Below are 20,592 nucleotides of genomic sequence, written 5' to 3' on the forward strand. Positions count from 1 at the left end.
TAAATGTATGTGTGTCTCATCATCGTAGCATTTATTCAACCAAAAAAAAATGAGTTCAAAGGAACATGAGAAAAAAAAACACACACACACAGACAGACTTGAAAATGAATCATCATCGAACATGTTGGGTCTCTTTAGTGGTCAGGGTTGAATTTGACAGACTCCTTGTAGATAAGCTCCTTTATATTTTCTTCCGTGCATGAAGGATGCTCGAAGTCGAAGCTGAAAGGAGTCGGACAGACAGGTTCTTTGGTCACGTCGTGGTGCGGTGATAGGTAAGCATGGCTAAGAGCTTCATCGACTAATACACACACACAACCGAAGTAGCAGTTAAAAGGTAAATAAAGAACCAAACCCAACTGAGTAGGGCCCAACAGTAACTGCAAAAAACCTCATGAATGTTGTTGTTGTTTGTTACCTGAAATACGCCGGTTTGGATCGAAGACGAGCATTCTCTCCAGCAAATCAGTAGCGGTAGGAGGCATTTTCGGGAACCTAGCAGCAAAATCTTGTTTCGGGTATCGTGGAAGTTGCCTCACGTATCTTCTTGCGTTGTCACTGCGAAGGAAACCTAGACTGGAGATGTCTGGAGAGCCTACAAGCTGTATGTATCAACAAGTGAATGATTTCAAATAGGGGTTGAGATTCTGAACCGAACCGAACCCGCCTAACCAAATCAAACTAAAATTTTGGTTAGTTAGGTTATGAGATTCGGTAGATTTTTTAAACAATTCGGTTTTTGGTCTGGTTCTGGTTCGACAATCGATTACTTCTTTTCTTAAAAAAACCTAAAAAATTATAACAAACCCATACAAAAAACTTGAACCGAACTAATCCGAAATTTTAACAAAATTAAAGCAAAATATAATCGAAATCAAAAAATTTCGATAGAATTTTTGGAACTAAAGTTTATTTCAAGTTAATTCAGAAAAATTTATGTTGAACCGAACTAACCGAACCCGCATTTTCTAATTTTAAGTGAAAATCATAAAGGTAAACGGTTTTCAGACAAGGTGAAAACTGATGCTTTTCTTTTACCTCAGTAATGAGCCTAAGCTGGTGAACATAATCTTTGCCAGGGAACAAAGGTTGTCCCGTCATGATTTCGCCGAGTATGCAACCGACAGACCATATATCGATAGCAGCGGTGTACTCTGAGCAGTTAAGAAGCAACTCAGGAGCTCTGTACCAACGAGTAACAACATATTCAGTCATAAAATCAGTGTCTGAAGTTGTTCTCGCAAGCCCAAAATCACCAATCTTTAGCTGGTTTTTGGAGTTAAGCAACACGTTGCTTGGCCTTAGATCACGATGTAATATGTTGGCTGAGTGCACGTATTTTAGCCCTCTTAAGAGCTGGTACACAAAGAACTGTGGAAAAAGGAAAAAAAAAAGTACTATTGGATCAACATCATAATAAGAGAGTTCCTCCATAAGATTTAGATCAGACTTACGCGGCACTGGTCATGGCTTAAGGTTTTCTTAGAACGGAGGATTCTCTGAAGATCAGTGTCCATTAACTCATAGACAATGTACACATCGTTGAAGATGTCTCGTTGTGGAGGTCTTACAATATCTTTGATGGCTATGACCTGAAGAATCAAAACCAATATTTAAAGCAAAGAAAAAACAGAGGAATCCTCTGTTTGTCTTCTCCTTGTAGATGAGTAACAGACTTGAAAAACTATAATTAAAGAAACATAATATGAGAAGGTTTACGTTCTCATGATCCATATGCCTGAGAAGCTTGATTTCACGTAGAGCTCTCTTAGCATCAATAATGTTATCAAAAGCATTACCGATCTTCTTAATAGCCACTCTCTCTCCATTCACTGAGTTCACCGCAGCACTGAAACTCAAACAATCAAGAAGAGCCAATGAACATTCAAGAAGAGCCAATAATCAATAAAGAAGAATCAAAAAGAACTTACCAGACAATACCGCAAGCGCCTCTACCAATAGGACGGATAGGAGGGACATACTTTCTTGAAACTTCAAAGAGCTGTCCATAAACGTTGTACTGGATATACCGGCCTCCGTGCGTCGGCACAACTTTGATGCAATGATCTGTAGAGCCAGAGCTTGATTCTCCAGACATGATGCAATGAATCAGACCAAGAACCAGAGAGAGAGAGAGACTAAGAAGAAGGAAACTCTCTAAAGTCTTTTCTTGAAGACACTAAATCCATGTGAAGAGAAAGAAGCTTTTCTCAACTGTAAAAGATCTCTCTCAAGTGACCCGTGAATCTAAAGAGCATGGAAGGGTTACATACGTGTATGGTCACAAGAGTCATCGCTCAATATTGCAAATTTCATTTGTTACTACTAATTGCACCTATCTACATTTTCTCCAACTGCAAATTGAAATTGGTTTTGGAAAAATAGGATCTGTGTTTACAATGAAACCAATATATTTGTATTATATTGCATAATTGAGTTCAATACAAGGCTAACACACTTAAACCAAAGAGACAAGCTCAACAGGGACTAGAACAGACAAAAAGAGAAACACTTTCAGAGACCTAAACCTCATAGACGTAAGCTACATCTTCTCCAACTCCATTGCCAGAGAACGAGTCGGTTGACCTAAGATTACATAGCAACACATCTCGTCCGCTTAAAGTCATTTTAAAAAAACTGTCAACTTCCTCTAGTAACTGATCTAAACCTCGAGACAGTTTCTCAGCTTGTGTCCCCAGTTCCATTACACAGTCCTTAAAAGTCTCAATCTCTACAGTATCAACACCATCTTGAATCATCGGGTATATCTTCTCAATGCATAGCTTGCTCAGTGTTATTGACGTTGCAATAAGCATTAATCAATGTCATATAAGTAATCACGTTCCTTTCCACGTGAACTCACTGAGAGTACTACATCGAGTATCTCAAACAAGGTCCGTCGTAGTCTAGCTGGTTAGGATACTCGGCTCTCACCCGAGAGACCCGGGTTCGAGTCCCGGCGACGGAGCATAATTTTTTAGTTTTCGTGATTTATAATAGCAAACCGGATTCCGGTTCTGTTAAAGCAAGAGCTTAAAACCCTGAGAGATTGCGCGTTGTGATACCAAAACCGGATCCTGCTGTTTACGCTTTTCAGGAGTTGAAGCAAAGCCTTCCCTATCTCTCCTTCTATGTTCTTTTTACTTTGGTTTCGGGAAATGATGAGAAACTGAGAAGAAACGGCCAAAGTGTATATATCTCCTCTCTCTCCTTCTATGTTCTTTTTTACTTTGGTTTCGGGAAATGTTCTCTCCTTCTATGTTCTCTCTCCTTATATATCTCTTGTGGAGTTGCAACTTTACAATCTCACTCCATCTTCTTTTCTTTTTTTTATGCAGCTGATTCGCTTAGGTACTGGCTCGGATTTCGCTACAACCTTTGGTTGGTTAGTGATTGCAACTTCAGTTTGATAAGATTTGTTTTTCGAAACTTATGTTTGAGCCAATACTGAGTATATATTCTGCTTTTCTTAAAAAAGGAAAAATGATCCTTGTGAGGCGGTGGAGCGCATTGCTAAAGGTGTATATTGAGGTGCAAATGCAACATTCCATTTTTTATTAGATCTTTTTAACTCCTAATGCGAGTATTGACCTTTACTCTCTCCAAGGTTGTGGTTCTTCAAGATTTCATATTGAAACTTTATAAGCTATACAACGGGACGCATCTCACGGTTAACAATGTGAGCTCAAGAAGGTCAGATCTTTTCTTCTATATTTTTACTTGTTCTGTAAAAAAAATGTCCTAAGCACTTGAAAAGTTACATCTTTTTTTTTCTTTTTTTTTGTTAAATTGTAGCGTACAAAGTGTGGAAGTTGAGGAGGTTTCAGACAGTGTACAACAAAGTATCTATGTCCAGTCAGATGGAGAACATCTTGGGTTTCTACCTAGAAAGTTTCAGGTTTTACCTGGTGCCATCAACATGATCACCTGATTCACGTGTAGAATAAAAAGATTCTTCTTAAAAGAAATAGTATGATTCATCAATCGTTTAACGAATCAGAGATATGCGATGGTGTTGTGTTGTTACATTGTGTGGTCACCATTTAACCTAAACCAAACACATAGATTACTTAATTAAAAGTAAACTCTCTCTGTTCCCATAATCATCAATCAGCCAACAATGGTATCTTCTCTATCCTTTCATTCAATCTCCACCGTCAACGGTGGCCGTTCCACCTTCCGGCGTAATAACCGCCGTCGATTCGTAGCAACTGGAGTGAGCTGCAGAGGACAGAATCCTCCTAGTAACGAGTCGTCTCAGACAACAAGTAAAGGAGAAGGCGTCCCCCCGGAGAATGTTCTACTCAAAATCGCTTGGTACGGATCAGAGCTACTCGGAATCGCTGCTTCCGCTTTCAGATCTCCGCCCTCTCCTCCTCCTAATAATACAAGGGCTGTCCCTGACTACGAGATTCCGGTCGATTGTTCGGGACGAGCCGTTCGTGTTGCTGTCGTGGACTTTATTAAACAAGACTTCAAGCGGTCGTATTTCGTGACAGGTAAAAAAAGACAAAGATCTGAGTGAGAGTTCTGTTCTGTTTCGTAAATGAATAATAATTATAATTTCTAATTCAAGGGGACTTGACGCCGGCGGTTTACGAGGAGAAGTGTGAGTTCGCTGATCCTGCTGGTTCCTTCAAGGGTCTTGCTCGTTTCAAAAGGAATTGTACTAACTTCGGATCTCTCATTGAGAAATCCAATATGAAGCTCATGAAATGGGAGAACTTCGAGGTACTCACAGCTACTCGGAGATTTTTTTCCGACGTCGGAGAAAAAAGTATTGATTTTTTTTTAAACTTTCATCGCCATATGGGTTTTTTTGCAGGAGAAAGGAGTTGGGCATTGGAAATTTAGCTGTGTCATGTCGTTTCCATGGAAACCCATTCTCTCAGGTATTCAAATTCATCCATTAACCTTTCAAAAAAAACTTCCACTTTTGGATAAAGTTTGAAACTTTAGTGTTATTAAGAAAAAAAAGGACAAAACTTTTTTTTTGTCTTCTTATGGTAATAAACTCATGAGAAGAACATCTACTTTTTTTACAGCTACTGGATACACTGAGTATTACTTCGACGCAGAGTCCGGGAAAATATGCAGGTAAAAGGTTTTATATTTCTCAACTTTGATAACCTTTGTGGTGTTTACATTACATATATATTGATGAATGGGATTGATTATGCAGACATGTGGAGCATTGGAATGTGCCTAAGATTGCTCTGTTCAAGCAACTACTGAGACCTAGCCGTGGACTTATGGGGACACAAAACTAGCAGGAGGAGGAGGATGATGAATGTTGCTGATGTCACTTTTTTTTTAGATTTTACATGTTTAGTAAATATATATTAAATTCCACTTCTGAAACTAATATGGATTCTGTACTACTGTGCGTTTGTAATTAATCTATTGAGAAGGCATATGCATTTGCTCAAATAATGGGATCACAACGTTATGATGAATATGAAAATATGATAAAACAGCTTTAAGGCAAAGGTACCTCCTTAGAAGCGGCAGAGTAACCCTGCATGAGAACTTCTTCAGCTTCTTTGATTCGCCAACTTCTGGGAACAACTTCATTAGAACTTCCATTGTGATGTGATTTGGTTCACAAGAATGTTTAGCCATCTCATCCATTAGTTCAAGCACGGCCTCAAGTTGGTTCTTGTTGTATATCACTGTCTTTGGGAAGTCACCCTATGAACGAACACGCTCAAAGTCCTTGAGTTTGCCGAAAGAGGAAATGAGAGTGTTGTAAGTGATTGAATCAGGCTTCACACCTGCTCCCTCTATATTGGTTAACATCTCATAGACTTCATCTGCCTTGTTCTTATCACAAAACAATCCAGTGAGCATGTTATAAGCCAATCAAGTCAAGAGAGAATCCTCTGCTCGTTTCAGTTTCTTCACCCGTTTAGCTTAAGCACAAACCAGAGATCAAACCGTAGAATATCTTGGCGTCAGGAGTGCATCCAGCTTCAACCGTTTGGTCAAACCAATGCATAGCTTGATCAATGTTATTGACGTTGCAATAAGCATTAATCAATGTCATATAAGTAATCACGTGTGGCGACGGCGGAGAACCTCACTTATAGACACATGGGCACCGATAGGAGTTGTCCTAGATGTGCTGGTCCAGTGGAGTCGATAAATCATCTTCTTTTTGAATGCCCCCCAGCCCTACAGGTTTGGGCTTTATCGGACTATCCGTCCTCTCCGGGTTACTTCCCGAGTACATCTATATACCAAAACATGTATCTCCTGTTTTGGAAGAGAAAAGAGGTGGCTCCATTGAGCCCACAATTCGATACTTTCCCTTGGATCTGTTGGTTCATTTGGAAAGCGAGGAACGACAAACTCTTTAATGGGAAGGTCGTATCTCCGATGGATACGCTACAACATGCGACTCTCGAAGCAGAGTCTTGGAGGAAAGCTAACGAGAAGGAAGAAGCCGATGAGGATCACGATGAACCTCTTCTGGCAGAAGTAGAGACAGTGCCCCCTTGGATATCCCGACACCCTACCTGCCAAATTGATGCGTCATGGATCGATAATAGTATGGTAAGTGGACTAGGGTGGAGTCTCAAGGACCATATGGGCTGCGAAGTTTTTGGCTTACGAGCATGCGACAGGAGCCTATCAGCGCTTCATGCTGAGATGGAAGGTCTGCTATGGGCGACATCATGTTTGAGGGACATGAGGATTACGTCGATTCGATTAGAGACGGACTGCTCGGACTTGGTAGACATGACCGTCAACCCGGCAGACTGGCCAATGTTCGCGACTGAGATGGAGATCTTCCAGAGGCTTCAAGAGGATTTCGAGGATGTGAGTCTTTCTTATATTCTTCGGAACCGAAACACCCGAGCGGATGCTTTAGCAAAAGAAGCACGGGCAAGGGGCCAAATCTTCTCCCATATAGATCAGACACGGCCAGACGGAGATGCTCTATGGAGGATCGACCGACTGATCACCACTTGATCTAGTATAGATGGGCAGCTGACAAAAAAAAAAAAAAAAAAAAAAGTAATCACGTTCCTTTCCACGTGAACTCAATGAGAGCACTACACAGAATATCTCAAACAAGGTCCGTCGTAGTCTAGCTGGTTAGGATACTCGGCTCTCACCCGAGAGACCCGGGTTCGAGTCCCGGCGACGGAGCATGATTTTTTTTAGTTTTCGTAATTTAGCAAAACCGGATCCTGCTGTTTACGCTTTTCAGGAGTTTCAAGCAAAGCCTTGCCTCTCTCTCCTTCTATGTTCTTTTTACTTTGGTTTCGGGAAATGATGAGAAACTGAGAAGAAATGGCCAAAGTGTATATATGTTTATGGAGAATTCGATATTTTTATGTTGTGTAATAGAGTCAACAGGTTTTGAATCACTGAGAGCGGTTAATGTGGGGGGGGGGGGGGGGGGTTAGTTTATTTTGTAGTTCCCTGTTCAAGTGCTTTGTTATTTACTAACCTGAAGTTTTTAGTACTGTCATATATGTACGGTGAAAGTTGTGAGTCTTGTGACCATGTCTAAAAGTTGTTCAAAGTGTAAATGAAGCTTTCCATGAAATTGTCAATTTATCTTTCCATACAGAGCCAAGATGTGAATAGACTATGTGCCTGCCCCCAGAATTACAGAGGCTGACAAGGAATAACGATTAGAAGTAAGTTGTGTCCACACCTTTTTTTTAAACGACATGGACTTGTTTGTCAGTGTTAGGAGACTTAACTCACACATACTTTGTTCAAAATGCTCCAGTGGCTCCTCACATGGCTATACAACCTACAGAAGCAACACCTTATTTGCCATCTTACAAGGTAACAAAAGATGCAGTGTAGTAGCAGCTTTGAAATACAAGATAAATTACTGCGAGGTGGGTAATGAAAGATAAGCTTCTGGAGTTCTTCCCTAAGCAAGCTGAGTTCTTCTACAAGATGATCATTAATTAGCGTAGTCTCACCCCCACACAAGAAAGAAAATCTCTCTTTTTTTCCTGTTCCTCTTTGTTTCTGGAATAAGATAGAAAACTAGATTTTGACCCGCGCTTTTGAAGCGCGAGATATTTTACGATGAAAAATTTTACTAATAATTTAACAAATATTTTGGTAACTTCTAAAGAGTGTGTATTTAAAATATTTTTGTATTTAAATCAGTATTTTTAAATTCAACCCGATCGTGATTATACCGGTTAATCCAGAGATCTGACAATTCAATTTATGTTTTTAAAATATTCATATTAAAAAATCACTAAAACCCGAGACTAACCGATTGAACTGATGGATGACCGATATGTAATCTAATTGGATTTAAATTGTAAAAGTTTCATAATTTGTAATCTTATAATCGAAATTTTAAAGTTCACTATTTTGCAATTTATGAAATTATGACGTTTCTACAAAATTTTAAAGAGAAAATGATAGATATAAAATAATTAAGATTAATTATTGTATTATTTGGAAACATTGATAGTAGTATAAAAATATATTATTTGGAAACATTGATAGTAGTATAAAGAAATAAATATATTTTTTGGAAACATTGATAGTATTATAAAGAAATAAGTATATTGTTTGGAAACATGGATAGTAGTATAAAGAAAGGAACATTAGTGATTTAATGTATGTTTAACTATAAAGTATAAATGTGTATTTAATTTAAAAACTTACAAAATAAATGTTAGGTCCAACAGAATGTTTCTGTTTTAATAAGATAGATACAAAACATCAACTGTAAGAGACATACAACAACACATGGTGTATAACGGTGAAGGAACATTTTTTCACGATTAAATGTAGTTGGCTTCTCATACATGAATTCCATGGTTAAGTTGAACACCCAAAAAAAAAGGAAGAAAAAGCTTCTAAACCATAAAATATTTTGAATGTTTAGTATTATCAAAACAATTTCTAAATCATAAAATATTTTGAATGTTTAGTATTATCAAAACAAATTTCAGATCAAGACTTCTTTTTTCTTCCTCTTTGTTGTGATAGCAGTTGGGACACCGCAACACACGACGACAGTCCCTGTCAAGAATTGCTGAACGCAAGCATAACGTGCGTCAGCCATGAGTGACCCAATTCTCTCTGGTTTAACATTGTCACTCCTCTCTTTCCAGAAACTTTCTAACATTGGCTTCCCAAACTCGGCAATATCAATTGTTACATCCCACAAGGTTGCCACAATGACAGGGGAACCGGCTAGCAGGAAACATACTAGGATTGCCACAATGACGATGGATACCATACTGTTATATAAAGCAGCAATGCAATGCAAAATTACCCCATGTGCTTGATGAAGCTTTCCAGATTTAGCCAAACATTTTCTTGAAATAAAAATCGCTTTAGCTCTTAGAGCAACCTAGATTCTAGTTGATTATTAATTTGTTCTTTGTTGGAAAAGGTAAATGTAACAGAACTTGCATGCATGCATTTTAAAAGCCATTGGTGAAAAAGAAATGAACCAGAAAAGAAAGTAACCAGAAGCAAAACAAAACATATATTTTAATAGTTTATGAACCAAATTTTAGGCTGAAATTTTAACACCAAGCTGCATTTTTAAAACAGATTAACAATGCAGAAATAGTGCAGTCCAAGAACCTGCCAATGAAGTTTAAAAAACAAGACATGAAGAACACTTTCCAAACAACATTGGAGAAAAATCCAAGGGCTTAAGTAGCAGCGGCTAATACCCCAGATAAAAGTTCCACATGGCCATCAATCGGTAGCTCTTAGACTTGTAACTTCAAATTTACTAAAGACGTAAGTTATTATTTCTACTGTTTTCCTTCCATGGCATGCTTTTCAAAATGACTCTCCTCTCCATGTCTAAACCATTTTTGTAGATAAAAATTTCGAATCCAGTGTGCTTCCTTAGCATAAGAGAGATCCTATAAAAAATGAATCTAATTAATAATCTTGATATTAAAAACAAACTTTCATAAACTATCAAGAAGAAACTACAACCAGTTGTTATATACTAGTAAGACCCTCATGATTTAAAAAGTATTTTACCTCATATAAATTACTACATGACCATTCTCTTTCACATAGATCATAATAAAGAGATGCAGCAACAAAAGATGAGAACCTGGAAAATGGATCTTGGGAGACAAAATCATCACATTTTAGCCAAACAATATACTTTAGAAGAAAATAATAGACACATTATTTTTTACACTTACTAGTTCAGAAGTTATGCGATTAATCTCATCTATTGTGATGTCTGATTCATGTATGCTCAGCACGAACCCAATTAATTTTGCTTTTGAAAAATGTAATCAACTTTTCCAGAGATCTGTTAACTCTGATATTTCACCAGAGTAGCATAATAATCCCATGACGATAGCATCATTTATTGGAGAATGATATAACACATGACTTAGCCGTTTACAATCCCAAAGTATTGCCAAAGAGATCTTTAGTCTGACATTTTTTTCATTTGAAGATTCTAAACATCAAGTCATATATATGTATTTGATAGAACTCTATCCTACCATATAATTGGAGGGAAGTTAAAGTATTAAAGGCTAGAAAAAATATAAAACAATCAGAATGGTAACTCCCGAGAGCACAAACTCTAACATGATAAAATTACAAAGTTCACCTTTATTGAGACCAAATCAATTACATTTTATTGTAGGTGAATCACATTTTCCAGGAAAATAATGTCGCAAGAATGAATTTGTACCCCAGAGATTCAAGAAACTAAATTATGAAATATGCAATAATTAGTTGGATTCTAGTTCAGTTTCTTGGATGCATAACACTATTAAAAAATATGCAATAATTAGTTGGAAGCAACACATAGTCTCGTGGCTCTCATTCAATATGCTTTCATGTGTCAATGAAAAGAAATCATTCACAAAAGAAAAATTTGAGTGGTAGATAAGCTATTAAACATCAAACTAGTAAATAAATACCAAGATAGATATTACTTCTGATAAATGACGAACACGCTCTTTTAAATGAGCTCCAATAGTGGTTGTCATCTTTGGTTTCCATGTTAAAACTCTTGCTCTCTCCATGAATAAATCTTTTGTAATGAAAACATCTTTCAAAAGGATATCATCAAATTTTGATTTGATTTGTGCATAATTTTTTGAGCACACTACTCTCTCTTAGATTTGTGCACAATTTTTGACCTAATTCTGAGCACACAAACTAACTCCTTATAAGCAAGAATCTCTTACACGTGTTTTGGAAGAATATAAGTTTTAAGTTATTTGTAAATGACAACAACACATATATAACAAGTAAACTAGAATGAATGGTGATATGTCACTTATTGCTTGGAAATCTATTGTATCAATTTAGGAATTGATAGGATCCCAACTTGCTCCAAGATATTTCCATTCACTATTTTCGAAATCTTCTGAGAAGATGGCAGCAAGGAGTGAAAGAGTGTACATGAGTCAGCCAGATCAGGACTCTTACGACGCTTGTGTTGTATCTGATGATAAAATGCAATTAGAAGTGTGAATTAGAAAGCAAGCGGAAAAACGCAGAAGCATAAAATTTACCTCAACCCACTGTTGTACTATTGGTGTAAGGTCTGGTAAACTTGTGATGAATCTTTTAGCTTTAGACCAATTTTCTACAATAAACAAAACAAGCTCCCCATTTTCTAGCTCCCCATGTTGCTCTAGAACATCCAGATAGTATGCAGATTTGTGACATGACTCGCTCACAAAATCAATAACTGCTTTGTCAGACACAAAATCCTCGGATGAGCTAAACTCAACCTTTACAAATTTCGGACAGAGGAGTCTAACACAGTTCCACAAGGTTCTAATACATAATTTGAACGCCATGGAAACCTGCAAAATACAACCTTAAATATTATGAAAATAGACTAGGCTGCAAAAAAAACTTGTAAGAAAATGAAATTTAGCTCTCAGGTATGAAACCTTTTTAGAATGCTTTATATTGTCACCAATTTTAGGAAATGAAGCACATAGATGTATGAGCTCTGGAGGTGAAATCGACGGAATAGCAATTACATCCTCAACTAGGCAGGAAGTGATCTAAACATGAAAACCTTGACCATGAAATCGACGGAATAGCAATTACATCCTCAATTACATCCTCAATAGGAATCAAGATATTAGTTAATATTTTTTAGAATGAGATTTTTTTTCTTATAAAGAAAATAAATTTCGGACATACAAATGAAGCAAGAACGCACTACGTGTTGACCATGACCTTGATCAAAACCAAAACAGACGGATCTTTCCTTCGAATATGCATAATGGTATTCGAGTTTTTTTTTTCTTTTTATTAATAAAAAGATTGCGTTGATCCCTTTTTACAACCAACTATAGGAACAAATGTCACGCTCCGGCAATAAAGGTAAATTATTTATCCTTAAAAAGAAACACAAATCTTATATAATCAATTGAGACACTAGACATAAGAAGAGATATAGAGATCTGGTCATTTGGAAGATTAGCAAAAAATGGCATCATCGGAGCAAAAGTTGGTAGAAGAAAACGGGTCGGTGATTTCAAGCTTGTTGGATAAAGCCAAAGGTTTCATTGCGGAGAAGCTAGCCAATATTCCAACGCCGGAAGCCACCGTTGACGACGTTGATTTCAAAGGCGTGTCACGTCAAGGTGTTGATTATCACGCCAAGGTCTCCGTCAAGAATCCTTACTCTCAATCCATCCCTATTTGCCAGATCTCTTACATCCTCAAGAGTGCCACAAGGTTAATTCTCTTCTCTCTTTTTCGATTATTTATGTACCGTTTGATTTACACTAACCCTTCATCTGACGAACGAAATTGAGTCTGTGCAGTTGTTAAGACACAGATCAATAATATAACCCTTACATGCATGCTATAACATTTGTGTCACATGCATATTTGTATTGTCGGTTTACTCTTTGAAGAATGTATTATGTATTGTCTAAATTTTGAGATCTGTAAACAAGAAATAATTTATCCGGTACTAATGCATATATGTGTGAAAGTTCAATAGTCCATGTGCAGTCAGCCAGTCACTGATGATCTCTACCATCTCTGAGTCTTACATATTATCTTTTACACATAAACACTACACGGTACTAGTAACACATTGGCTCTGCATGTAGTTCGGTTTGCTTAGGAATATAATAGCTTAGATTATGATTTATAATTTATAGCATCGTCAGCTCAGCTGCATAGTAACTTTTATGTAACGTTATGCACGCTTCAAGTGTTATGTAGGTTCACTGATCATAATATCATATGCTAATTAATAATGTTTGTGCTTGCGTAGGACGATCGCATCGGGCACGATACCGGACCCGGGTTCGTTGGTCGGGAAGGGCACCACGGTTCTGGACGTACCGGTTAAGGTGGCTTATGGCATAGCGGTTAGTCTAATGAAGGACATCGGCTCGGACTGGGACATTGACTATCAACTTGACATTGGTCTAACCATCGACATTCCTGTTGTTGGTGACATTACCATTCCTGTGTCTACTCAGGGTGAGATCAAGCTCCCTTCCCTTCGCGACTTCTTTTAATTTCAACTGTGTTCTTCTTAATTATAATCTACTTTTCAATAAAACATAGACGACCACATGAATGTTTCAGTCTGGATTTCTCTTTTGTTGGTTTTGTTATTGGGTTGTTTAAGTACTTTGATTGGTTATTTATGTTTCCGTGGTATGTGATTTACATTTTTAATTAGCTGCATGCGTAGATAAAATTTGCATGTATATGACTATAATCTAAAATATCTATCCCGAAAGAATGTCCGGACGATAATCAGTTTTGAGCACAATCAAATGAAACATTTGCATTGGTTTCTAAATTCTAAAGAGTTATACATATGTTGGTGGCTTTAAAATTACGAAGAAAATTGTTAAAACTTGTACTGAAATGTTTTATAGTCTCTAAATCTGTGCTCGAACGTTGGTACAAAAGTCCAATAATGTGCTGGTGAATTATCTTTGTTGCAATCCGCATCCCCACCTATACGCAGCTTCTACCTTTCTTCTCCACCAAAATGACCGTTAAATCAAAGCCAATTTAATACCATTCTCATTTTTCCACTGCAATAATTGATCCCAACTTTGTTAGTAGTTAGGCCCATTATTCTTTGTTCTTATTTTCGCTTAAAGTAATAATGACACATGAAGCACAGAAGTACATATAAAAGTCAACATTCTCCATCACTTATTGGTTTATATAATTCATGTAACCAGAAGTAAATAATCCGACTCCCCTTCACACACACACACAAAAGAACCACCATGACCGAACCAGAACATGTTCGTCCGCTAGCTCCGGCGACCGTACTTCCGTTGAGCGATTATCCCGCCACCGACAAACAAACTCTCAATCGTCGCAGAAACCGGTTAAAGTGCTTAATCTGCGTCACTGTAACATCTCTTATTCTCATCACGATCGTGTTGACTTTAGTCTTCACGGTGTTCCGAGTCAAAGATCCCATCATAAAAATGAATGGCGTGACAGTCAACGGTCTTGACTCAACCACCGGGACTCAGATCCAACTGTTGGGAACAAACATCTCGATGATCGTCGACGTGTCGGTAAAGAATCCGAACTCTGCGTCGTTTAGGTATTCAAACACTACAACCGATATATATTACAAAGGAACGGTGGTGGGTGAAGCACGTGGGCCACCGGGAAAGGCGAGAGCGCATCGGACGATGAGGATGAACATGACTGTTGATATTATGATAGATCGGTTTCTGCTGGATCCTGGTTTGGCTCGAGAAGTAAGTGGGTCGGGTCTTTTGAACGTGTGGAGTTACACTAAGGTTAGTGGTAAGGTAAAGATACTGGGGATGGTGAAAAAAGACGTTACGGTTAAAATGAACTGCACGATGGCTGTGAACATCACTCGACAGGCTATTCAAGATACCAAGTGCAAGAAAGATATCGATCTTTGAGTTTTCGGTTTCCAGAGGTATACGTTGTGAACTTATGATATGTATTCACGTTTTTTAATCGTTTTATTTCTTTTGATTAGACCATCATGATGATACATTTGTATAGACTATGTTTTGAACTAGCAGTTTCTAATTTTCTCAGAGTTGAATTAGTTTTGAATGGAGTAAGCATGAGGTTAATTTCTGTTATATATATCAAAACATGTTACTAGGTTCTTAGAGAAACTAACCGACTGTTCTATTAACGCTAGTTAGCAGTAAACAGATTGGATTTTGTATATTCGTTTTAGCTAACCGAATAACGAGTCCATTTTCCCGACAAATTGGTCAATTTACTCATTAACCATATGGTTTATTAACTAAACTATCTTTTAGTCGATATAAACAAGAGAAATTACCCAGAATAACTTAAATTATTCTACTAATGACTAGAATAACTCATATAATATTAGAATAACTAGAATAACTCTTGGAACATGGAAGATTACGATTTTGCCATTACTAATAATTAAAACTTAATTAAAAAACAAATAAATTTTAATATTATAAGAATGAAAAAAACGACAAAACACTTTACCTTTTTCGTAGGGTTTCTTCACCAAAGGCGACGAAACGCACTCCTCATCGTCTCCGCCACATCCAGCTCCGACTGTCCCTTCTCCGTCACAACCGATTTTTTCTCTGTCACCTCTACCGTAAACGGCTTCGTCTCCAGCATCCTCCAAGCTAACTCATGTTCGTCTCTGTCCTTGTAGACAAATCTGAAATTGATTTCACCTCTGTCACATTTGCTTTCAATTGAAAATTACTCTAATCTTTGAGTCTTAAACCTATGCTATTCGAGTTTGTTGTTATCATATATTGATTGATTGCATGTTGAAATTTAGAAACCCTAATTCCCAATCTCATTTAACCTTGAGATTGGTTAAAGATTGTATTTGATAATCGGTAGAGATTTAGTAAACTATGTGCTAGCGTTTTCTGTGTGAAGGTTTTATAGACTGTGCTTTCTATATGATCGTAGGTTGCAAAGCTAGGCGGTGAAAAGTGGAAGTCTTTGACAGAAGAAATGAGTTGCTCTGTTCTTTGTTTCTTCCCTAGGTTGCATGGTGATTTGCCTATCGTGATATAACTCGGATTGTATTAAGTGGCTATTTAGGATAAGAAAGTTTATTTGGATAAGGAGACAGAGTATAGCAAGTCACTGGAAAACAACAATGCTGATGAAGAACTATGTGTATCATTATTAATTTTTTTGTCTTTCTTTTTTTTTCACTCTAACATGGAATTTTGAATCCTAATATGATATGGTGACTTTGTCAGGAAGAAGATGAGGAGAAGCAATCTGATAAGTCTAATGAGGCTGAGGAGAATGAAGATGTGAAAGAAGAACCTGATGAGGCTACTTTCTTTTGGTCTGATCTCATTCAAATGGATTTAACTGTATATTGTGATGGTGCATTGTAAATTTTAAGCCTTTATTTTGGTGAAATCAGTTATTGTATTCTACTTGTTGAATCAAATTGATGATATTTTATTTACATGGATACGTAAGTATAAGAAAATGAGTAAGAGACAAATAGAAGATAGCATCTGTTTTCCAACGTAAAGTGATAGGATTAAGATCAATCAAGCCAGTGTTGCACTGGCTACCTTATAATTCATGTGTTTGTTTTTACTTCGTTGTCTTCCTGCAAGGTGGTAATGGCTTGCCACAAAATCTATTTTGTCTTGTCAGTTCCAACTCGTGTTCATGCTCAAAAAAACCATTTTTTCTTTCAAATTTCTATTTTCCGCAGACGAGAATTATGTGATCCATGTTTTTCCAAGCAATAAGGATTGCAACGAGTGATTAAACAACCATGAAAATGACAACTTGAAAAGGAAGAAAAGAGATGACGACAACTGAATTTTTTACTTAATTCTGAGTTTAACTGGCCTGAAAATATATCAGATTCGAAATTATTGTAAATCCGGTTGAAATTGGAATTGGTTTACATAAACCCAGATTTTCGTCAATAAATCTGCCACAACAAAAATTTAAAAGTCTGTCACTTCATAAACAAAAAGTCTGCCAACAATTTTAAGTCGGTTATATAAATCTGCCGTAAAAAAATAAGTCGAACATAAGTAAATAAATCGGTCCATAAGAAAATAAGTTGACCACATAAATCTGCCATTTATAACAAATCGGCTACATCATTCGACAGATTTATGCTTAAAAATCTATTTTCTAAACAAATCAAACAATTAAGTCTACCGTGTAAACAAATCTGACGTTTTTAAAAAAATCTGACACCACTGTAACAATAGATTTATTTTTCTACACAGATTTTATAAATAGATTTATTACTCGACAGATTTATTTTTTTGAAAATAAGTCTGTCGTCGATCAAATAACAAGGATATTTTGGTAATATTTTTTTTTTGTTATAACTGTGCACAAGGGCAATTTTGACCAGAAAAATATTTTAATAATTTTAAAAAATTATGAGTCATTCTAGTAATAATACAATAAATTTGTGTCATTCTAGTAAACTTCCCAACAAACAATCACATGCACACACATGTTTGCTAGTTCATGATGTACTTATATCCAACTGTTAGCTCAGCTTCTATTTTGTCTGTAGTAAAAATGATTCGCTTTTAACAACGATCGTTACCTTTTTAATACTAGTTTGTTAAATACTTATGTGATTAGTTTATACCATATGCTCACTAATCGTTTTTACATTTTTAAAGCGATTAGTTTATACTATATGCTCACTAATCGTTTTTACATTTTTAAAGCTAAACGACTAGTCATGAGTAAAATTTCAAACGTAGAGATTTAATACGGAGACCAAAGAGGCAAGAACGTTTGACAATTTTGCATTGAGAAGCCTAGAATCACACAAATCGAACGAAAACAAATTTCAACGACACAAGACAGCGATTGAGTATGATATACAATTTTCTAATTGGATTCGCATGTCACCATCAAATACGGAACTGACAAATATGGTTAAGCAGTCGATGATACAAGGCTCGAACACATAAAATAAAATTTAAATAATATACAGCAAAAAGTTAAAAATAATATTCCTTGGTTGGCCACTTAATTTAATGATACCAACATTATTAATAAATGCAAAATTGCAGTTTCCAAACAATATTAAATGCATCTGCAATTTCCACCCAACTCTTCTCTCTTCCCCCTAACTAATTGATTAAAATAATAATTCAAAATTTTAAAATTAAAATTTTCCATCACTCTCTCCATTCTCCTCTTTCTCCCACATGGACCCATTTTTCCTCTTGACCATCAAATGTCAACCGCCACCTCCTCTTCCTCCGTCTTCCTCTTCCACCCTCCTCTTCCTCCATCGCCTCCACACGATTCCAACCACTCTTACCTCGCAACCATAGGCTTTGGCTACTCCATAGCCATAGCTCTCGGTTTCCTCGTACTCCTTTCAACCGTTCTTTTATCCTCCTACATCTGTTGCCGCAACTCTCGCCGCCGCACAACCGCCGTTGAATCCACCGTAGAAGCTGGCGCAAGCGTTATCCTCCCTCGCGTAATCTTCGTCGCGGAAGAGGATCTCGAAGCGGGTGACGTCAACGTGGGACTTGACCAAGCCGTCATAAACTCTTACCCTAAGTTCCACTTCTCCAAAGGAACCTCCGCCGCGTCTTCCGACGGTTTTGGTAGCGGAGGAGATACGACGTGTTCGATCTGTTTGTGCGAGTATAAAGAAGCGGAGATGTTGAGGATGATGCCGGAGTGTAAACACTACTTCCATTTATGTTGTCTTGACGCGTGGCTCAAACTGAACGGATCTTGTCCTGTTTGTCGGAACTCGCCGCTTCCGACTCCGACATCTACGCCTCAGTCAACACCTTTGTCGGAAGTTGTGCCGCTCTCTCAGTACGCCGCTGACCGGAGGAGAGCAAGAAGATGAGATTGTTTTACATAGATCTATTCGCCTAATTAGGGTATTATTACTATTATTTTTGGCTCTGTTTCATTACAGCTTCACTGCTTTGTAATTAAACATTCCGTTAAAAGTGGAGTTTGCCATTAATATCATCGAAATGAAATTCGTTTTGAAGTTTGAACGATTTGCTTTCACGTGTTTGATCCCTTGTTGACGTAGCGGTTTAAAATCTAACACACGGTCCTGTGACATCCTGTGACATGAGTTTGAACAGTGTAAATTTAGTTAAATGTTAGCAGTAGTTTTTTTTTGGTTGTCGGAATAGATGTTTCTAAAGCTGGGAACAAAAAAAGTTAAGGTTAGTAGTAGACTAGTAGTATCATGGGAATAAAAATATGGTTGATTCCTCATGTAGACTATCTTAGTTTTATAAATGAAATTAATATTTTAAGATAGATTCCCTTATACTTATTTACATTTTTCATTATAAACATACTTGTAATTAACATAGTTACGACTGGTGCGTTCCAACTTCCAAACACAGATTGCATCATGCTTAATTTGTTGAAGTGTTGACTTCAAGCGAATCTGATTTCTCTTACGTGCCTCAGACGTCTTTGTTCCATGGTAAGGCGCACGTTAGTCAACAAACTTGAGGAGCTTGAGCAATGTGAACATGTGTATTTTATATTTGAAATATATTTGTTTGGTCGTAAAGAATGTGAATGCGTTAATTGTTGTTAATTGACTTAAGACTAGTCCACGAATTCGCTTCTATACCTCCCCGCACTATCTTGTCCAAGCTTAGTGGTAAACGCCTTTGTTAATAAGTACTTAACCACGCTTTGATTTTGATTGCATGGGTCCACGTACACTTTGCATTTTCCATAACATGCGACCTACACGTAAGCCAGTGACATGAAAGAGAGATTAAGAGGACTCGTGGTGATCCTCCCCATATCAGGTTTTCCCCAAGTAAGACGGCGTCGTTCGAAACCTGATAAAATATTTAAAAACGAGCGTGTGAAAAGTTCACGATCCGGTATCAATACGTCCTGAATTCACTCGTGGTGTCTGTTACATAATGAAAAAAGGTATGACACGCATGACGCACCAAGAGCCTTTTCCTCCTTTGTGTTGCCTACACGTTCGTCTCTAGTTCTCCGTCAACGAAACGTTGACTTTCTTTCTCACCATAAAATAATACTAACACCGTTAACGATGACATTCTCTCTCCACTAAAAAATACCCCAACGCCGTTAACTATGTTATTCTCTCTCCTAGCTCTAGTTTTTTTGGTTTTGTTTAGATTTTTTTTTTTTTAATTTTAAAATTTTTTGGTTATAGAATTATTTGATCCGTTTGGATATTTAGACAATTTGATTCAATATAAGTTATTTTATTTTGATTTTTGATTTTTTTGGATACAAGTGTTAGAACCAACTAATATCTGAAATAAGTTTATATCTTATTTTGTTCCAGTTTAATTCTAAATTTTGGTTAATTGGATTTTAAAGTCAATTTTTTTTTTAAAATTTGTCTGATTAAATGTATTTTAGATAATTCAAATATTTTTTGATGTTTTAGATAAAAACATTAGGATGACTTGTTTTGGGGGGTATTTGAATTTATAAACAACTATACTATTGATAAATTCAAAACTATTTTTTTATTTTGGTTTAGTTTTATTTTTTATTAATTTTAGAATTATAAAACTTGTAGGATCCAGAATTGAACCAAACTTTGTTTTTCGGTTTAGTTTGGTTTGATTTTTCGGTTTC

The 20,592-nt window shown here is 36.8% G+C and overlaps 5 protein-coding genes, 1 long non-coding RNA gene and 2 other non-coding genes across 15 annotated transcripts; 7 read left to right on the forward strand and 1 right to left on the reverse strand.

The window, feature by feature from the left end:
* Positions 1–12: 12 nt before the first annotated feature.
* LOC108806386 (mitogen-activated protein kinase 12) lies at positions 13–2,149 on the reverse strand. The gene is made up of 6 exons (XM_018578486.2): positions 1,932–2,149; positions 1,720–1,849; positions 1,455–1,592; positions 1,039–1,371; positions 419–602; positions 13–301 (listed from the first exon to the last, which is right to left on the reverse strand). Exons 1-6 carry the CDS (start codon positions 2,096–2,098, stop codon positions 135–137), a joined length of 1,119 nt encoding a protein of 372 aa, XP_018433988.1. The 5' UTR covers positions 2,099–2,149; the 3' UTR covers positions 13–134.
* A 746-nt stretch (positions 2,150–2,895) lies between these two features.
* Positions 2,896–2,968, forward strand: TRNAE-CUC (transfer RNA glutamic acid (anticodon CUC)). Its single transcript has one exon. It is a non-coding gene; the product is annotated as a tRNA-Glu (tRNA).
* A 115-nt stretch (positions 2,969–3,083) lies between these two features.
* LOC130497109 (uncharacterized) lies at positions 3,084–3,583 on the forward strand. The gene is made up of 3 exons (XR_008936132.1): positions 3,084–3,190; positions 3,339–3,385; positions 3,479–3,583. It is a non-coding gene; the product is annotated as an uncharacterized LOC130497109 (long non-coding RNA).
* Positions 3,584–4,063: 480 nt separating this feature from the next.
* LOC108806387 (uncharacterized) lies at positions 4,064–5,425 on the forward strand. Its single transcript, XM_018578488.2, has 5 exons — positions 4,064–4,499; positions 4,577–4,731; positions 4,826–4,892; positions 5,046–5,097; positions 5,183–5,425. Exons 1-5 carry the CDS (start codon positions 4,121–4,123, stop codon positions 5,268–5,270), a joined length of 741 nt encoding a protein of 246 aa, XP_018433990.1. The 5' UTR covers positions 4,064–4,120; the 3' UTR covers positions 5,271–5,425.
* Positions 5,426–7,082: 1,657 nt separating this feature from the next.
* TRNAE-CUC (transfer RNA glutamic acid (anticodon CUC)) lies at positions 7,083–7,155 on the forward strand. Its single transcript has one exon. It is a non-coding gene; the product is annotated as a tRNA-Glu (tRNA).
* A 5,174-nt stretch (positions 7,156–12,329) lies between these two features.
* Positions 12,330–13,646, forward strand: LOC108810246 (desiccation-related protein At2g46140). Its single transcript, XM_018582375.2, has 2 exons — positions 12,330–12,696; positions 13,247–13,646. The coding sequence occupies exons 1-2, from the start codon at positions 12,446–12,448 to the stop codon at positions 13,494–13,496; spliced, it is 501 nt and encodes a 166-aa protein (XP_018437877.1). The 5' UTR covers positions 12,330–12,445; the 3' UTR covers positions 13,497–13,646.
* Positions 13,647–14,161: 515 nt separating this feature from the next.
* On the forward strand, positions 14,162–16,438 carry LOC108806847 (late embryogenesis abundant protein At1g64065). Of its 8 annotated transcripts, none has more exons than XR_001942604.2 (4): positions 14,162–14,908; positions 15,480–15,626; positions 15,916–16,128; positions 16,215–16,438. XR_001942604.2 is itself a non-coding variant. In XM_018579048.2 (2 exons), the coding sequence occupies exon 1, from the start codon at positions 14,229–14,231 to the stop codon at positions 14,889–14,891; it is 663 nt and encodes a 220-aa protein (XP_018434550.1). In that variant the 5' UTR covers positions 14,162–14,228; the 3' UTR covers positions 14,892–14,908; positions 16,215–16,438. The 8 variants fall into 8 exon arrangements, 1 of the variants encoding a protein (XP_018434550.1); XR_001942606.2 differs by having other exon boundaries at positions 15,916–16,000; XR_001942607.2 differs by having other exon boundaries at positions 15,916–15,992.
* Positions 16,439–18,080: 1,642 nt separating this feature from the next.
* Positions 18,081–18,992, forward strand: LOC108809833 (RING-H2 finger protein ATL67). The gene has a single exon (XM_018581968.2). It carries the CDS (start codon positions 18,200–18,202, stop codon positions 18,833–18,835), a length of 636 nt encoding a protein of 211 aa, XP_018437470.1. The 5' UTR covers positions 18,081–18,199; the 3' UTR covers positions 18,836–18,992.
* Positions 18,993–20,592: the final 1,600 nt, after the last annotated feature.

The sequence above is a fragment of the Raphanus sativus genome, chromosome 6 (assembly GCF_000801105.2).
Source record: "Raphanus sativus cultivar WK10039 chromosome 6, ASM80110v3, whole genome shotgun sequence".
Lineage (NCBI taxonomy): Eukaryota > Viridiplantae > Streptophyta > Magnoliopsida > Brassicales > Brassicaceae > Raphanus > Raphanus sativus.